The sequence below is a fragment of the Ciconia boyciana genome, chromosome 8 (assembly GCF_034638445.1).
Source record: "Ciconia boyciana chromosome 8, ASM3463844v1, whole genome shotgun sequence".
Taxonomy (NCBI): Eukaryota; Metazoa; Chordata; class Aves; order Ciconiiformes; family Ciconiidae; genus Ciconia; species Ciconia boyciana.
The window spans coordinates 20,398,495-20,413,937 of NC_132941.1; the positions used below are offsets into that span (position 1 = coordinate 20,398,495).

The window sequence follows — 15,443 nt, forward strand, 5'->3', positions numbered from 1 at the left end:
CCAGTTCTCACCATCATCTGCAGAACAACAACTCGAGAGTGTTAACATCTAATACAGGGGTATTCCTTTAGCTCTCTAAGGCAGGTCAGAGAATGAACAAACACTACTTCAAGGCAGCATTAATTTGAATACCATCATCCAACCCACCATTAAGAAGAGAGAATCCTCCCATCTCCTGACCTTAACCACTCCTCAAGCCCCACAGAGCAATTTCCAGTCCCCTAAGAAGGGAATGACAATGCAGCAAAGACACCTGTTCTCAACTCTAACAAACCGTATCAGGTCTCACTTCAGAACCAGGTTCACCATTTACAACAAAAGTGTGCACTAACCCCCAGTAAACATCTGTGTTCTTCACAGACGTAACCAAGAAGCTGTAGTAAATTAAGACAGCAATAATGTTTTAGTTAGCCAAAACATACCAATTCTAAAACAAGCAATGTTCATTTCAAATCTAGGAAAACTGGCAAGCTGGTCACATCCCAACTCTGAAGCCTAAAGGCCAAACCTAAGAAGTCCAATGATGCTCATCAATTCAAAACTATCAAATTTATTTTTGATATACAAGGCATTTTATTACTAGATAGCATAAAAATTTAACTCATAGTAGTCTTTTGTTTTAAAAAGCCAAATTTTGAAGTCTAAGCTTAAAATAATTGATCAGCATGACTCTAATATAAAATGTACGTTACTTCTGAAGATTTCCAAGCACAAAACACCACTAGATTGTGAAAAGTGTAGGAATGAGCATACCTGATAGTAATCTCTGCTTCATCCCATTGGACCTTGGCGGATGTACTGCCTTCCTTCACTACTCCAAGCAAGGTGGCATGACGTCCAGTTTGCTTGTGTACACATCGACCTCCAACTCTAAGACCAGCATCAACTCCACCAATTACTGCTAGAACAGGCCACACTTCCACACAGAGCATCTTCAACTGCAGTTCTGAAAGGTCAGCCAGACCGTGCCTACTATGCTTGTTTTTCTCCTCCTCTTTATTTTCTTTCTCCTCTCTCACCTCATTCTCTTCTCGACTTTGAATTGAGCGACTTTTCTTAAGCTTTTGGCCTGCTTCTTTAAGACATGTTTTGATTTTATTCAGTCTTTCCATCATTTTTTTATTGATGCAGTGTGTCCAACGGTCTGTGCGATGAAGGATACGAATGAGTTGGATAGTGGCTTCTGCCAGCACTGCAGCAACAGGACTACAGATGGGGTCACCAGGTAGTAAATCTCTTGGTGTACCACGCATCTGCATATCACAGATTTTAACCTAAGTGTTTAAAGAGAACAGTTTAAAAGTTATCTTCTCAACATACCAGAAGAAGCTCATTTTAAATACAGGAGTCTCCTGCTGAATAGAAAAAATTACTAGCACTGTCTTTTTTTGCGTGACAGTGCAAAATCCACCTTAACACTGGTCAAAACCTGCATCTCTTCAAACTCAAGGACGCTGAAATTACAACAGTTCATGGTTTCTCACATAAGACTATCTGGAATTCCTAATACTACATTCTCCCTGGTTTCTGGGGAATGCAATTCTGTGTGTAGAACATTAAGTCTGTAAATCAATTCTAAATAATAAAATACTTTTAAAATTTACAATAGATTACACAATACAGGAATTTATGAAAAGTCTAGCTAGTGTGCAAGTAATGTAGTGCTATGTATGTCGTAAACCAAAATGAATAATCAGTGACATTCTCAGCACTTGACGTTCTCAGCACCACCCAAAAAAACCCAACATCAATAACATTGACACAGAGGAGAACAGAAGGGAAAGGGTAAACTTATGACCTATTGTTGAGAGTTAACCCAGGTAAGGCAGCTGAGTCCCACACAGCCACTCAATCACTCCTCCCAGCAGGATGGGGAAGAGAATCAGAAGCACAAGAGTGAGAAAAGATAAACTAAGTTTCATAAATAAAAGAGAAAAAACTGCCAAAATAAAACAAAACAAAGAAAAACAAGTGATCCAAAATGCAATTGCTCACCACCAGCTGACTGATGCCTAGACAGTTCCCGAGCAACAGAAACCCCTGGCAAACTTCCCTGTAGTTTTACTGCTGCGCATGACGTTATATCATATGGAATATCCCTTTGGTGACTTTAAGTGAGCTGGCCGGCTGCACTCCCTCCCAGCCTCCTGCCTACCCCCAATGTACTTGCTGGGAGGGACAGAGTGAGAAACCAAGAAAGCTTTGATGCTGTGTAAACACTGTTCAGCAATAGCTAAACCACTGTGCATTATCAACATTGTTTTGGTCATAAATCCAAAACATAGCACCATACGGGCTGTTATAAAGAATATTGATTTTATCCCAGCCAAAACCAGTACACCTATGCAGATGAACATTTAAGTTACCTTTTCTCCTGGATTACTGCTATAGAACATAACGCAAGGGTATAACTCTGCTGCATCCACATCTTCAAAAGCTAGTTTTGGCTCCTAGTTAAAAAACAAAACAAGCAAAAATATGAAACGTGACAAAGTTATACCTGTATTATAATCCTTGCAACTGGAACTGTCACGTGTCTTAACTGTCATGCTTAGCTTTATATAAAATATCCATGCCAAATTACTGTTGCAAAAAACACCAAAAAAACAATTAATGTTAAATACCTCTCCATTTTTACCAAAGGAAATGGTTCTTGCTTCCATATCTAATACGCATGTGATGAAATCTCCTTGGGTAAAGCTGGACAGAGTCAAAGTTTGTTCTCCATTATGATAAAGGTTACCACTATAGGCTCTATATAGCCACATATCTGAGGTAGTGCGATGGTTAAAATCATGTACTGGCCAGCGAGAAACTCCTACACACGTGCCTTCATTGCCTCGATTCTCCTTCACAATGTAGAACTGGCAGGCAAAACAAAAAAAACAGGGAAAAAAGTCAAGTATATACATTTTAACACAATAAAGCAATGAAAATTTATCTTACACATATTTATGCATACCTCTAACTGTTTTGCTCAGAAGCTTTTAATAAATAAAAAATAATAAGCTAATAAGCTAAAGTCAGGCTCTACCTCTAAAATGACATCTTGGTGTATAAGGTCAGTCATTAACAAGTCATTTAAACTTAACCTACTAGTAATTAGGAAAACTGTATGTAAATACACAAAGAAGTTCATTTTTTTTCCAGACTCAAAATGTATACACCCAGAAGTTGGGTTACAAGTGCTAAAAATAGTATTACAGAAATAAGTAAGCTTTACTCCTCATGTTTGCAGTGAGTGATTTACACAGAATCAAGTAAAAAAAAAAAAAAAAGTAAAAGTGTTATGCTCAAAGATGGTACTAACAAGGACTACAACTGTGTATGTATCTATATTCCTAAAAACATCACTTCAGATTATGTATTAAAAGCTGGTCTTGTCAGTCAGACAGGCTGATATGTCTTTTTGCAAGAAAACAAAATGTTTTGTGAAGTGTTTTTCTTAAGAAAAAATTCAAAATCTACATAGTTCAGTAGGTAACTTTTGCAAGACAATGCCCATTTGTGCTGACTATAGATCTTAGGGACAAGTACCATCACCTCTACAAATATGCGACACATATTCACACTCTCCAATCTGTGTACTGAAATATCCAAATGGTAGTGCTCAAAAGCAGCCACAAACTCTTCACTTTGGATTGAATCATAGAATCGTTTAGGTTGGAAAAGACCCTTAAGATCATCGAGTCCAACCGTAAACCTAACATTGCCAAAATGTCATTTACCCAAGAATGTTGTCATAAGGGAAAAAAATATAGGTAGCTGTTGTTTATAAATCATAGCATATTCCAAAATGAAGTAAGAGAAGTTAAGAAATACACTTTCAGGCAACCTACCTTCCACTGGTAACACCCAGAAGTAACTCCAGTGGATGCTAAACCATATCCTTTACCTCCACTTCCATGAGTTAGAATCTGCCCATTCTCCACTATGCAGCATTGAGCTTTCTCAGGGTCAAAGGACACTTCCTGTATGGGAAGATTCTCATCTTCATCTTCAGACTCTCCTTGCTTCTATCAGAAATAGGACAAAATATTTGTGGTAAATGTAACTCAGTTGCATTCAGTCAAAAGAGAAAGTAAAAGGATCATTACCTGTAGCTTCATTTCTTGTTCTTTCTCCTTTATTTGAATTGCGTGTTTAGCCTGAGCTATCGGAGTCTCCCACATGCAGTCAGACAGAAGTGAGAATAAACGTTCAACAACCTGGTGTATTAGAATATAATTCAGATCATTTTAAATTCAAGATGAGGCCAACAAATATTATACTGTTATATTTTGCATTGTAGGTATAAATGCCAAAATATTCAATGCTCTTAGATAAGCAAATATCTACACTGAGCCTCACCTGATTTGGATTCTGAACAAACCTATGAAACATTTAAAAGTTTAATGAGGCTTTTTGAAGAAACAGGTGTAAAAGCTTACAACAAAATATAAAGACCTGAGCCATCTGATCATCTTCAACGCCAGATTCACAAGCAGGTAATACAGCTTCTAGTACATGAAGTGCAAGAAGTCTAGTCCTCAAATTGCCAACCAAGGGAACTCCTAAAGATGGAGCAATATGTTAATAATCTGAAAGTGACTTCTGCATCAGGCACGCACTTATGATGCCAGCTGCATGCCACCAGCACACAATTTTCCAAAGTGTAACTTGTGTACATCTACTGAAGTTAGTTTTAGTTGTTCACTATGTAACACATGTTCTAACAGGCCCTATTTTTTGGAACTCCACTACAGAAATGCAAGTAACCATTGAGTACATTTTGAAAAGATCATACCTGAGCAACACTTCTGAGAAGCAATGTTAAGAAGTACTTCTGTCCACTTCGGAGATGCCATTTTTGACTGAATTGCTTTTGAAGACACAACTCTACGTAGGAAAACAAGAAAGTCTCCCAAGTGCAATTCTGCTGCATGTTGCTTTCGGAGGGCAGCTAGGAAGTTAAATTAAAAGTTTTCATTTACGACCTTACTTCTACAGTATCTGCAAATAACAATTTTTAAAGTCAAGGTCAAAGTAGAAGGAAAAAAAAAATTAAGGCAGCCATTCACAGCTGCGGTTTAGATGTTTTAGATGTTTCAATTTTTGAGTGTGGTGAGTTCAGAACAGAATACAGCCAGTTGATATTGCTAGGCTACGCTATGTGGACTAGCATGCATTTGGAAAAACACAGCTACTCAAATAACACACAGTGCATTATGGACCACAAGTACTTTGATATGCTAAGATTTATAAACAACTCTACAGGAAATTACTGTATATATCTAATCAAAAGTGTGACTGCAGAACCACACTTCAGTATTTGCAAGCTCTATATATTTAATATAAAATATAGCCAAGCAACTCAGAGACAGAAGTAACCATTTGCAGTCTTATCATAGAGAATGGAAGATGACAGAAAATATTATCAGTCCTTGTTACTGGCAACAAACTGTTCTGTAAGTAAAAACACAATGATCAGTTATTACATGATGGCTGGCTGTTAACCTTGGCTGGCTGCCAAGTGCCCACCAAGCTGCTCTCTCACTTCTGCTCCTCAGCAAGACAGGGAGAAAATAAGAAGAAAAGCCCGTGGGTCAAGATAAGGGCAGTGAGATCACTCACCAATTACCATCACGGGGAAAACAGACTCAGCTTGGAGAAGATTAATTTAATTTATTGTCAATGAAAAATAGAGTAGGATAGTGAAAAACAAAGAAAAAATTAAAACACCTTTAAAATTAAAACAACAAAGTTGTTTCTCTCACATTTTTCCCACTTTTCTCTCACACATCTGCTGTGCAGTGCTTTTTACCCTTTCTTAAATATGTTATCACAGAGGCACCACCAGCATTGCTGACTGGCTCAGCTTTGGGTAGCGGCGGGTCTGTTTTGGAGCTGCCTGAAACTGGTTCTGACATGGGGGTAAGCTCCTGATTTCTCACAGAAGCCACCCCTGCAGCCCCCTCCCACTACCAAAACCTTGCCACGTAAATCTGATACACATGATTATTTATAAATGTCCCCATAATATAAAATGTAACTATTAGTTTCAAGTATGTTTTTGTTTTATGGGGATTTTTGATGCAAAACTCTGTACTTCCTCACACCCCTGATTCGTATTCCAAGGCAGTTTTAACAAGAAAATGTTTGTGGAAAGATAAGAGCTTATATCCTAATTTGTAATTAATTAATTATCTTATGAATTCATCAGCCTTTGCATTATTTATAAGCAAAGACAGTTATAAGCACAACCAAAAACATATGTACACCTAAAACCAAGCTACAATGAAAAATTTCTTCAAACACACAATTTCCACAGAAATTCAAAATGCTCCCTAAGGGACTGCAAATTATGTGAAGATATTAGTATTTCAGGGAACTTTTTGTTGCAGATTTTTTAATATGACAGGGTAGGATCAACCTCTTCCCACCCATTCAGACTGCAAAACTGCATAATACAAAGCAAATGCAACAATTCCCTGCATTAGGCTGTATTTATTTGCAGTTTGAAACTTAGATAATTAAATTCCTATGACCGCATTTATGAAAAACACTACCACCAATAACTCATTTTTTGAGGAAAACAGCATTCTCCTCCTAATTCCAAACCAGATGGAGTAATTCTTATTCTCTACCTGCTCCTATCTTTACATCGATTTATGTATCAAGTCTATATAAATCTGAACTGAGCACAAAATTATTTGATGACTTTATTCAATCTAATTTACAGAGTTAAGAATGACCCAACAATAATCAATAATCAATCAATCAAACAATAATCAATACAGTAGAGTGGGTGAGGGCCTCAGCATTCAGTGGTTTATTTTATTATGTTTTCTGCTATTTCAAAATTGTAACAGAAATTATGCAAGATAATTACCTCTGAAGTCCCTCTTCTCATTATCCCCATTTGAATCTGCCTTTTTTGATTCTACGTCATCTTCCTCACCTTCCTCTTCTCCAAAGGAAGCCATAAGCATCACACCAGCTTGCGATAACAAGTTCTTCAGCTGACTGCATAATAAATCCAGCAAAGACTGGACCACCTTTGGGCTCAGTTTGTCAGCATAGGTTCTATACATACACACAAAAAAGTAAACATAAGAGTATTTGAGAGCTGATCCAGGGAACAATAACATAAAGACACAACTATAAACTCAGTGCAAGTGACAACTGGGTCTAACACAGCACTAATTCTAATTCATTCTATTGCAGCAGGTGACTTTTCCTCATCCTCCACCATATGCTTGGCAGATTATTCTTATTTGAACCCTATTTTAAAGACACTTTAAAACTGTCCAATCTTTGGAAATGAAGGATACGTTTCCAGTACTTCCTAGGGGAAAAAGAACAACTTAGTCAATTAAACATAATCCCACTGCAACTTCCAAAGATGGGGTGTTGTTTTTGTGAGTTGTTTTTTTGGGGGGGCGCAGGGGAGGACTGTTATTGGGGTTTTTTTACATAACAGATTTGGCAGGTAAATGCAATGTGTTGTATGAACACTGAGATGAAGATGCATGTACTGAATATTAAATAATACTCTTGCTCTAAATAGAAAATACTTTCTCCACTGCTTTTTTCTTTACTGAGTTTAAATATTTAAGTCTTGATAAGATTTTGGATGCTGTTCCCTGGTCTAGCAGAGGCCAGCATTCCTCAGAAAATTACTTTATATTTTGAATAAAAGCAAAATGTACTGCTCTGAAGAACTCCTAACCACATTATTGGTATTGCTTTTACACAAATGACTTTTACACAAGAACAGAAAGCCTCATCATATCAACTGAACAGATCTAGATGCAAAGTCAAGCTAGAAAAATGGGGAACACTAGAATGCGATGTTTACAGACCATAAAGTTCTTACTTTTCTGGTCCAAACTCCTCACTTACAATTTAAAAATATTTATCAGTCTTATGTGTATCTTTCTTATGAATAATGTGACTACTCTTTTTCCCCCCACTTCACTTATATGCTTCTGAACAACATTTATTGTCCTAAAGAAAGCTCACACAAAATAAAAGTTGTTTTTAAAGGGTGCTGAAAAGCTTAACAATTAAGTTTTCTGAAAGCAAGGGAGCATTCCATACTTACCCTGTGGTGATAGCGAGGATCTGAAGTAGTCTTGTACTGGCTACTTTCAAAGCTGTGCTGAGCTGAGAAATACCAGTTTTGGGCAGCAACTGCAGTGGTTGTCCTAACATGGTGTCTGTGCCACACAGCTGTGATAGCACATTTAGCAGACCAGTGGAAATGGCCAAGGAGACATCAACAGGCTGATAGTGTACACTTAGAGCAAAGACTGTTACCAACAGAAGACGCTGTTGTGCTTCTAAGATTAAAATAAAGTTGTTTTTAATTAATAAGCTGTTCAGAGTAAGAATACTAAGACAGAAGAACAGCAGATTATTTTTTAAATAAAAGTTAATGAATTAAATTATCAAATGAAGAGCCTTCTTTGTCAGACACTTTGAGGTGGTCTTTCTGATGTACCATCATAGCCCCCTTTAACTCAGTGCAACCTCTATGTCAAGGTTGTCCAAGGAAGAATATCATGTACATCTAGTTTGTGATATAGATGTTCTGAGGCTAAATCTCAAACCAGAATATTCTCTCTAGGGTAAGGATAACTGGGTGAAATACTTAATTTTCTATTTGTACTTCAAGTTGATTCTCAAGAAACTTCTTCCAATTCCATTTTAATTGTAAGTGAAACAACAAAACAATTCAGGCAAGAGTGCCCATTAAGCTCTACCACCAAACTAAATTATATAACTCTCTTCTGTACTGATGCCCTCAGTCAGTACACGTACAAAGGCACAAAGAGGTGCAGAGTTCCAGCTATCCCTTAAGGATAGAAGCACACAGCAATATTTCAGTATAGAAGACCAGGAGAAAGGGCTTCCAAAACAGGCAAGATGCCCTGTTCTTTGGTTTTGGGTTTAAAGAAAGTTCACTTGAATGAAAGAATAAAGATTGGAGACTTTTCATCTCTTCAGAAAACTGACTATCCCTGAAAAACTTAAAAATCACTTTTAAGCGCCAAAGACATGGGTGACTGTGGAAGATTATGGTATGTGGAATAGAAAGGCTGACAATACTTAAAAGTCTTAAAATAAAAAGGGTTAACACTTGAAAAAATTAAGACAGAAAAAGGTTAAAAAGCTTCTCTCTCTTTGGAAAAGAGAATACTTCAGTGAATTCTGGTCACTAATATCAAAGTCTGCTTTGTTAAACATATAAGCTGTTGTACTGTATGTTAGAGGATATATTTTGCAAATCTGGTTTTCACTTACCTATGTGATGCTTATTAGCTTGCAGAGCTCTTTCTAATGTAGCAGATAATTGCTGGTAAATTTTGTGTACAGCCACTTGGATTTCAATTTGAATACTTCTCTTAGCTGCTCTGATACCATCCTGGGTCAAACAAATAAATATTATAAAGACTGATACATTTTTATCACCCAGTTATTGAAACAGCAGAAACTATTAAAGTACATACCTGGTAGTGATGCAATCTTACACTCTCTCCTTTGGTGACTGTATGTCCTACAGTGCCCAAACCAAAGCAGCCAGCAAGAAACTGTAGTCTAACAGAAGTAAGCAATGAAGAAGACTGAAATCCTGGTACTTGACGACTTCCCATTAAGGGCACACTACCTTTTTCCTCCATCCCTGACAGAAGCACTAAAATCTGATGAAGTGCTTCCAGACGAAGCTAAAAACAAAGGCAGGCAAAAGACAGTATTAAGTAAGTAGCAAGTATCCTTAGAAATTAGAATTAGATAATCTTCAAACATAAGCGAGAACGAATGACGTAGCTGTTTTGTCATTGACACTTTTTTTTTTTCTCAAAAGGGAACTCTAAGTTTTGTTTTAGAGTTTATGTAAATAAAGTTCCCAGTTCCAGTTAAGATATTTTAACAGAAAAGAGAGATAAAATGTCCTTAATAGACAGAATTTGGACAATGTTTTTTAAAAAACCCATAAAATTAGCATAATATAAGAATAAGAAGAAAAGGTGTTAAACTGAAACTTACTTCAGCCCTCAACTGCTGCTGCTCCATTGCAATTATTGATGCTTGTGGACTGGTGGACATACTTTCCTCTGGTTCCTTAAATCCTGGTGAGTTTCCCACATCTCCACTTACAAAGCTGACAACATTTTCAATCAAAGTATGAACTCCAAGGGATCTTGAGAGATCAAAATCGGACTCAACAAATGAGTAGGAGGAAGTGTATAACCAATCCCTGCTGTGTTTTAGTCGAGCCCATGAGTCACTTAAAGGTTCCACTTGACTGTATATTGCTCCTAAAGATATACATAATGAAGCCTCATAAATTCCAGTCCACCAGGTAACACATTCTGACAGTAGGTAAAGAATTAACTGCTGGTATTCATACAGGTGGAAAATGGATATTCATGTTAATTATACCATGCATTAAGCAACTTAGAGCAAAACACTTGATTTACATTTACAGCAATTTCCCTAAAGGAAAGGCTGCATTCCTTTTAATTATGTTAAGCAGTATTGCAACAGGCTGCCAAGTGAGAAAACAAAAAGATAGAAGCCACTCAAACTGCTCAGCTTTAAGCTAGAACACTGAATAAAAATGCTTTGCAGCTAAATGACAAAATAGTAAAGAAAAGATCTGCTACAACAGAAATTGTGCACTTTGGATATTTACTTTAAGGTCTAACCATAAAACAAGAGTGTTTTTTGGTTTTAATCAAGCCACTACATATTTTATCGTTTTGAAAAAGCACAATGTTATTTGGATGAAATAGTTACAGAATTCATGATTGCAGAAGGGAACAGAAAATGTTTATTTTAGACTAACAGAGAGCATTTATTTTGGTATGATTCAAGATAAATAGATACATGTATATGAAATACTACCTACAGCATGTATTAGATCTGTATCTTAATCATCTGGCAATTTCACAAGTCTATTTTCAAGTACTTCCGATTACATTGGCATGTCATTACACTACCTGAAACTTTACCATCAGTAATAAATGTATTTCTTCAAATGAGCTTCAGTCATCACGCTGCAGCACTGGAACTTATTAATCACGATATATTTGATCTAATTTCCAAAAGAGCTTTGCTAGAACTCTATCCCTGGCACAAATGAGTGCAATGTCACTGAAATCGTACCTTCATCAGCAGTTAACTGATATGCATCAGTTAAATATACATATCAACAGAGAAGTTGGTATTTTATTGTTTTTGTAAATGCTGTTAGCCGACTTGGAGCCACGCAAGGCATTACAAGAGGGCAGACCCTGCACGAAAGAACTTTCCATCTGTACAGATAGGTAATGTCTGGAGACCTATGTGGAAACCTAATGTATGTTTAAATTAACTTTGAAATTCTAGTTTGAATTATCTTAAACAATCTACATAGAATTTTTAAATATTAATTGTCTTGTGCACAATGAGCTACAGATATAATTTGGAGAATCACAACCCATTCACAGTACTTGTACAAATCTACATTAATACTGCAGTTTCTAAAATCTGTCTGCATGGTATCGGCCTCAAACATTATCAAACAAAGCCATTTTCAGGAAAAAGTCACACAGATTCATAGAAATTCATCTGGAAAGCTTTCTTTCATCAGTGAGGCTGAGTTCCAATGGTGACAGCTAGATACTACTTTCAGGACCTCCTTTAAACACTGCCTACCTGCAGCAGCTCTGTAAGCAACTGCTCATAGGAACAAGGAAAAACAGACATAGCAGTTTTTGAACTTAGGACGACTCTCCTAGCAGCCATTCTACACCATTCTTTTCCTGAGGTAAAGGCAAAATGCTATTATGCTGTCAACCAATCTGCACCTGCAGGTCACAATTTGCACCTTCACGCAACTTACAAATTCAAAACATTGTGAAATTTTGCTTTTCCTTTGTAAATTAGGTAGTTAATCTCCACTTAGTTGCCAAAAAATTTAATTGTCAGGGCTATACATTATGAAAACCTGTTCACATTCCACTTCCTTTTCTGTAAATAGTGTTCATGTGCATTTGCATGGTATTCCTTACACTTGCTACTAAACAGTTTGCAATGGCTTCAGAAAGAACCATCGCAGTACTTAGGTCTTATTAGGTGTTTTACAAAAATATATGCACACAAATTTATTTTGGATAATGCAAAGGTTAAGTTTAAACACTACTTTTCAAAGTGTAATCTCATTTCCTAATTTCTGCTGGTTTATGTAACACAGGAATATTACCTCACTTACAGAGAACAATCTGTTTTGTCATTTTTACTTTGAAAGAATTTAAAGAAATTCTGTTACTCAATTTTACAATTTATACCTGGTGACAATATTTAAAACAGAAGTAAAGACAGATACCACCTTACTCTAATTTTAATATTAATTCTTATAATACTTGTTTTAAAGCTCTCTATTAAACCTAGGTTATATGCTGAAGTGGCAGGTGAGAAACATAAGATAAATAGGACAGAGTAGAATAAAAGGGTGCTGAAATACTCTGTTTCATGTAGGAGGGAGTTCACCTAGCATATGCATGGTAAACAGAGCCCAAGGGAGAGGATAAATGAAGCCTCAGATTTCCTACAGGAAGCATAGCTAAACCATTACTACAAAATGTCCACAAAATGTTGCCTACATAGCAACAACTATTTCAAAAGCCTCCTTAAGCCCTACAGTCTTTCAACAGCAGGAGAGCTTAAAGCATCCCAAAGTGACATTAGCTGCCTATCCTCTACCTGTCCAATGTTATACTATGCCACTATGAAGCACAGAACAGAATCAAAGGATTTGTAAAGAAACAAAAAGCAATTCCGATGTCTTAAATCATAAACTTTAGGAGACCTTTCAAGGACTAACAGAACATCAGAAGAAAATTTAGTTTTGATAGTCAACAAATCTTATGAGAAAAAAACCCACCATATATTAATAAAAACCTATTTCATACTTGAAAAAAGATGAGGTCTTAGCTAATCATTTTAGTATTAAATGCAAGGATGTTTGAATGTAAGAACAATTTAAAATTGTTTCAAATTAGGAGAAAAGTCCAACAATTATGAGATACAGATTAAATGTAAAACAAGAGAAGTTATAGCTAAAAGTATAGAGTTTAAAAACAAAGATGTCAGAAGTTAAAGTAATATATTTCAGAATTAAAAACATTTAAGAATTAGGGCACACAAATCTAAAACAAAGTTATTTTTTTTCCTTGAAGATGTTAAATATCAATAGAAGAATCAAAAGTCAATAGAAGAATCAAAAGTATGCTTGTATATTAGAGCTTAGCTTGATTCTGTGTAATATCAATTACACAGAATTGACTGCAGCTTAGCAATTCCATAAGCCTCCACAATCACATGAATAGAGTTGCACATAAGAATAAACTTTAAGCTTACAGTGAAAAAAAAAAAAAAAATTTTACTTGTCCTTATAAGCCAGCTTGTAATAATGAGTTTTCTAAATGAATGTGGCACAGCTGCAATACACACTTCATAAAACATAAAATATGTAGGGAAGCTATAGAGACAAAAAAAAATAAACATGCCATCAGTTACTTGCTTGAAGCTCTTCTTTTTTCTGGGGCTCAACTGGCCAAAAAGGAGTAAATACACTACACCACACAAGAATCAGAAGACAAAAGCAGACATTTGAAACAGAAGGTAACATATTCATAAAATCTCTTCCTCAGATTATTCTGACTTAAATGATCAGTCTCATGTCAATCAATACAACAATATATCAAGCAGCAAAGCTTGGGGAAAAAATATTTACTCTTGTTTTGAATTAGTATAGCCTACATAACAGACTTTCGAAATTCTCCACCTTCTTTTCAGGGGAAAAAAAATATATCTCCTTAAACACAGTTATATGCATACACCGACATGTTTACATCCCTTACTCAAATGCAACCTTTCAATTTCAAAATGCAGAACTCATATTATTACAGGTACACAAAATTATTTCAATTTAATTTGGATTTCATTTAAGTTGCTGCTTTTTTCAGAGTTGCCCAATTATGTTAGTAAAGTAGTACAGAACACACAAGCATGCTGAAATTCACTGAAATAATATTTATGTGAAGTAAGAAAACCCAAGACTGGAGGACTCTCATTTATCTGTCTGTAAGTATCTTTATGAATGCACTGATAAATATGCATTCTTTACTGTTAAATATCTGATGCAGCGTACAGTATCCTGCAGGTACTGTACAGGACAGGTACAACATTTTGAGGTATACTCTCTGGATTTGCATAATTGAAAAAGATTAATCTAAGCAACAAAAAAACCCCAAAGGGCTTAGATAATAGGGGAAAATAATAATGTGCTCATCACCCCTTATGGCAATGTTGAAAAAGTTTACTAATTCAGAAATAACTGAATAATAGCAAGGAACAAGTTACTCAAAGGATCCTCAGGCTGAAGTAGGAATACCGCTGTCATATTTCCGAACAGATAGGATAAATAAAGGAAGAAGGCAATTAAAGATTGGACTGAGTAGCTAAAACATTAATTGAGTAAAAAGAGAATGCTTTCCTTCCATATTCATCTGCAAGACCATAGGAACAACTTATAGTAGTTTTTCTACAGCTAGTTTTCTATATTTCAATTTATGAATAGGAACAGCTTTCGTACCATAAAAACCAGACTACAACCAGAGATTCAATTATTAAGGAAATGTGATCTGAATTTTGAGTAACAATTTGCTTCATTCAATAGACAGAAGTTCTAAAATAAGCCAGTCCACTCCAGAGGGAATTACTCTCTTTCCTGTTACAAAAGAACACTCACCGATACCCTATACATACTACATTATTTTGACAACTTTGCAAGGATCAAATACTCTGCATAGAGTATAGTTGGGATAAATTAACTCTACAAAACATCATGAAAATATAATGTGTGGCCACGGTTCTGTAACAAGGAGTGTGGTTAAATTCTAGTAAACTTATTAAGAAGAGATTGGAGGAACCTCTTGCCCATATATCAAGTGAATTTTTTTAGTGAAAATTCCCTTTTAAGTCTCCAAAATAGCACAGCCTACAGGAAAAAAACAATGCTGACAGAAGGAAATTTCTTCAGGAAAATACCTTGCTTTCCAATTAGCTCTGCTTGTCAACTTCCTTCACACAGTTTACGAAGACACACTTGAAAGAACAAATATTTTCAAGGTACTGCTACAAACTGCAGTAAGATACTATTCTAAAAACCACACGTAAAAGGAAACATGATTGAATTTTTTTAATAATAAACTTCAACTGAAAGAAATGAGAAGTGGTTCCTATGGTTCTTCTGTAAGACTCCACTTCTTCTTTTCCACCTAACATTGCCAACTCCACATTCAATCCAACAAAAATTTGAAAAGTTCAGCTGTAAGTCCCTTAAAGCAACAATGGTTACTGCTGTTTTATAGAAATAGAGACAAGGAAAAACAGGAGGCTTTACTTTATGT

The 15,443-nt window shown here is 35.9% G+C and overlaps 1 protein-coding gene across 14 annotated transcripts in view; it reads right to left on the reverse strand.

Moving 5' to 3' along the window:
• HERC1 (HECT and RLD domain containing E3 ubiquitin protein ligase family member 1) overlaps positions 1 to 15,443 on the reverse strand; it is a 105,973-nt gene that overhangs the window by 39,986 nt on the left and 50,544 nt on the right. For all 14 annotated transcript variants that reach the window (XM_072869743.1, XM_072869755.1, XM_072869749.1 and 11 more), the window contains exons 26-37: positions 10,033 to 10,304; positions 9,495 to 9,710; positions 9,289 to 9,409; positions 8,087 to 8,324; positions 6,872 to 7,065; positions 4,787 to 4,942; positions 4,447 to 4,553; positions 4,098 to 4,208; positions 3,840 to 4,016; positions 2,625 to 2,864; positions 2,367 to 2,450; positions 754 to 1,274 (exon numbers count right to left, since the gene is read on the reverse strand). In XM_072869743.1, coding sequence (XP_072725844.1) covers positions 754 to 1,274; positions 2,367 to 2,450; positions 2,625 to 2,864; positions 3,840 to 4,016; positions 4,098 to 4,208; positions 4,447 to 4,553; positions 4,787 to 4,942; positions 6,872 to 7,065; positions 8,087 to 8,324; positions 9,289 to 9,409; positions 9,495 to 9,710; positions 10,033 to 10,304 — 2,437 coding nt within the window. The remainder of the gene's footprint in view (positions 1 to 753; positions 1,275 to 2,366; positions 2,451 to 2,624; positions 2,865 to 3,839; positions 4,017 to 4,097; positions 4,209 to 4,446; positions 4,554 to 4,786; positions 4,943 to 6,871; positions 7,066 to 8,086; positions 8,325 to 9,288; positions 9,410 to 9,494; positions 9,711 to 10,032; positions 10,305 to 15,443) is intronic.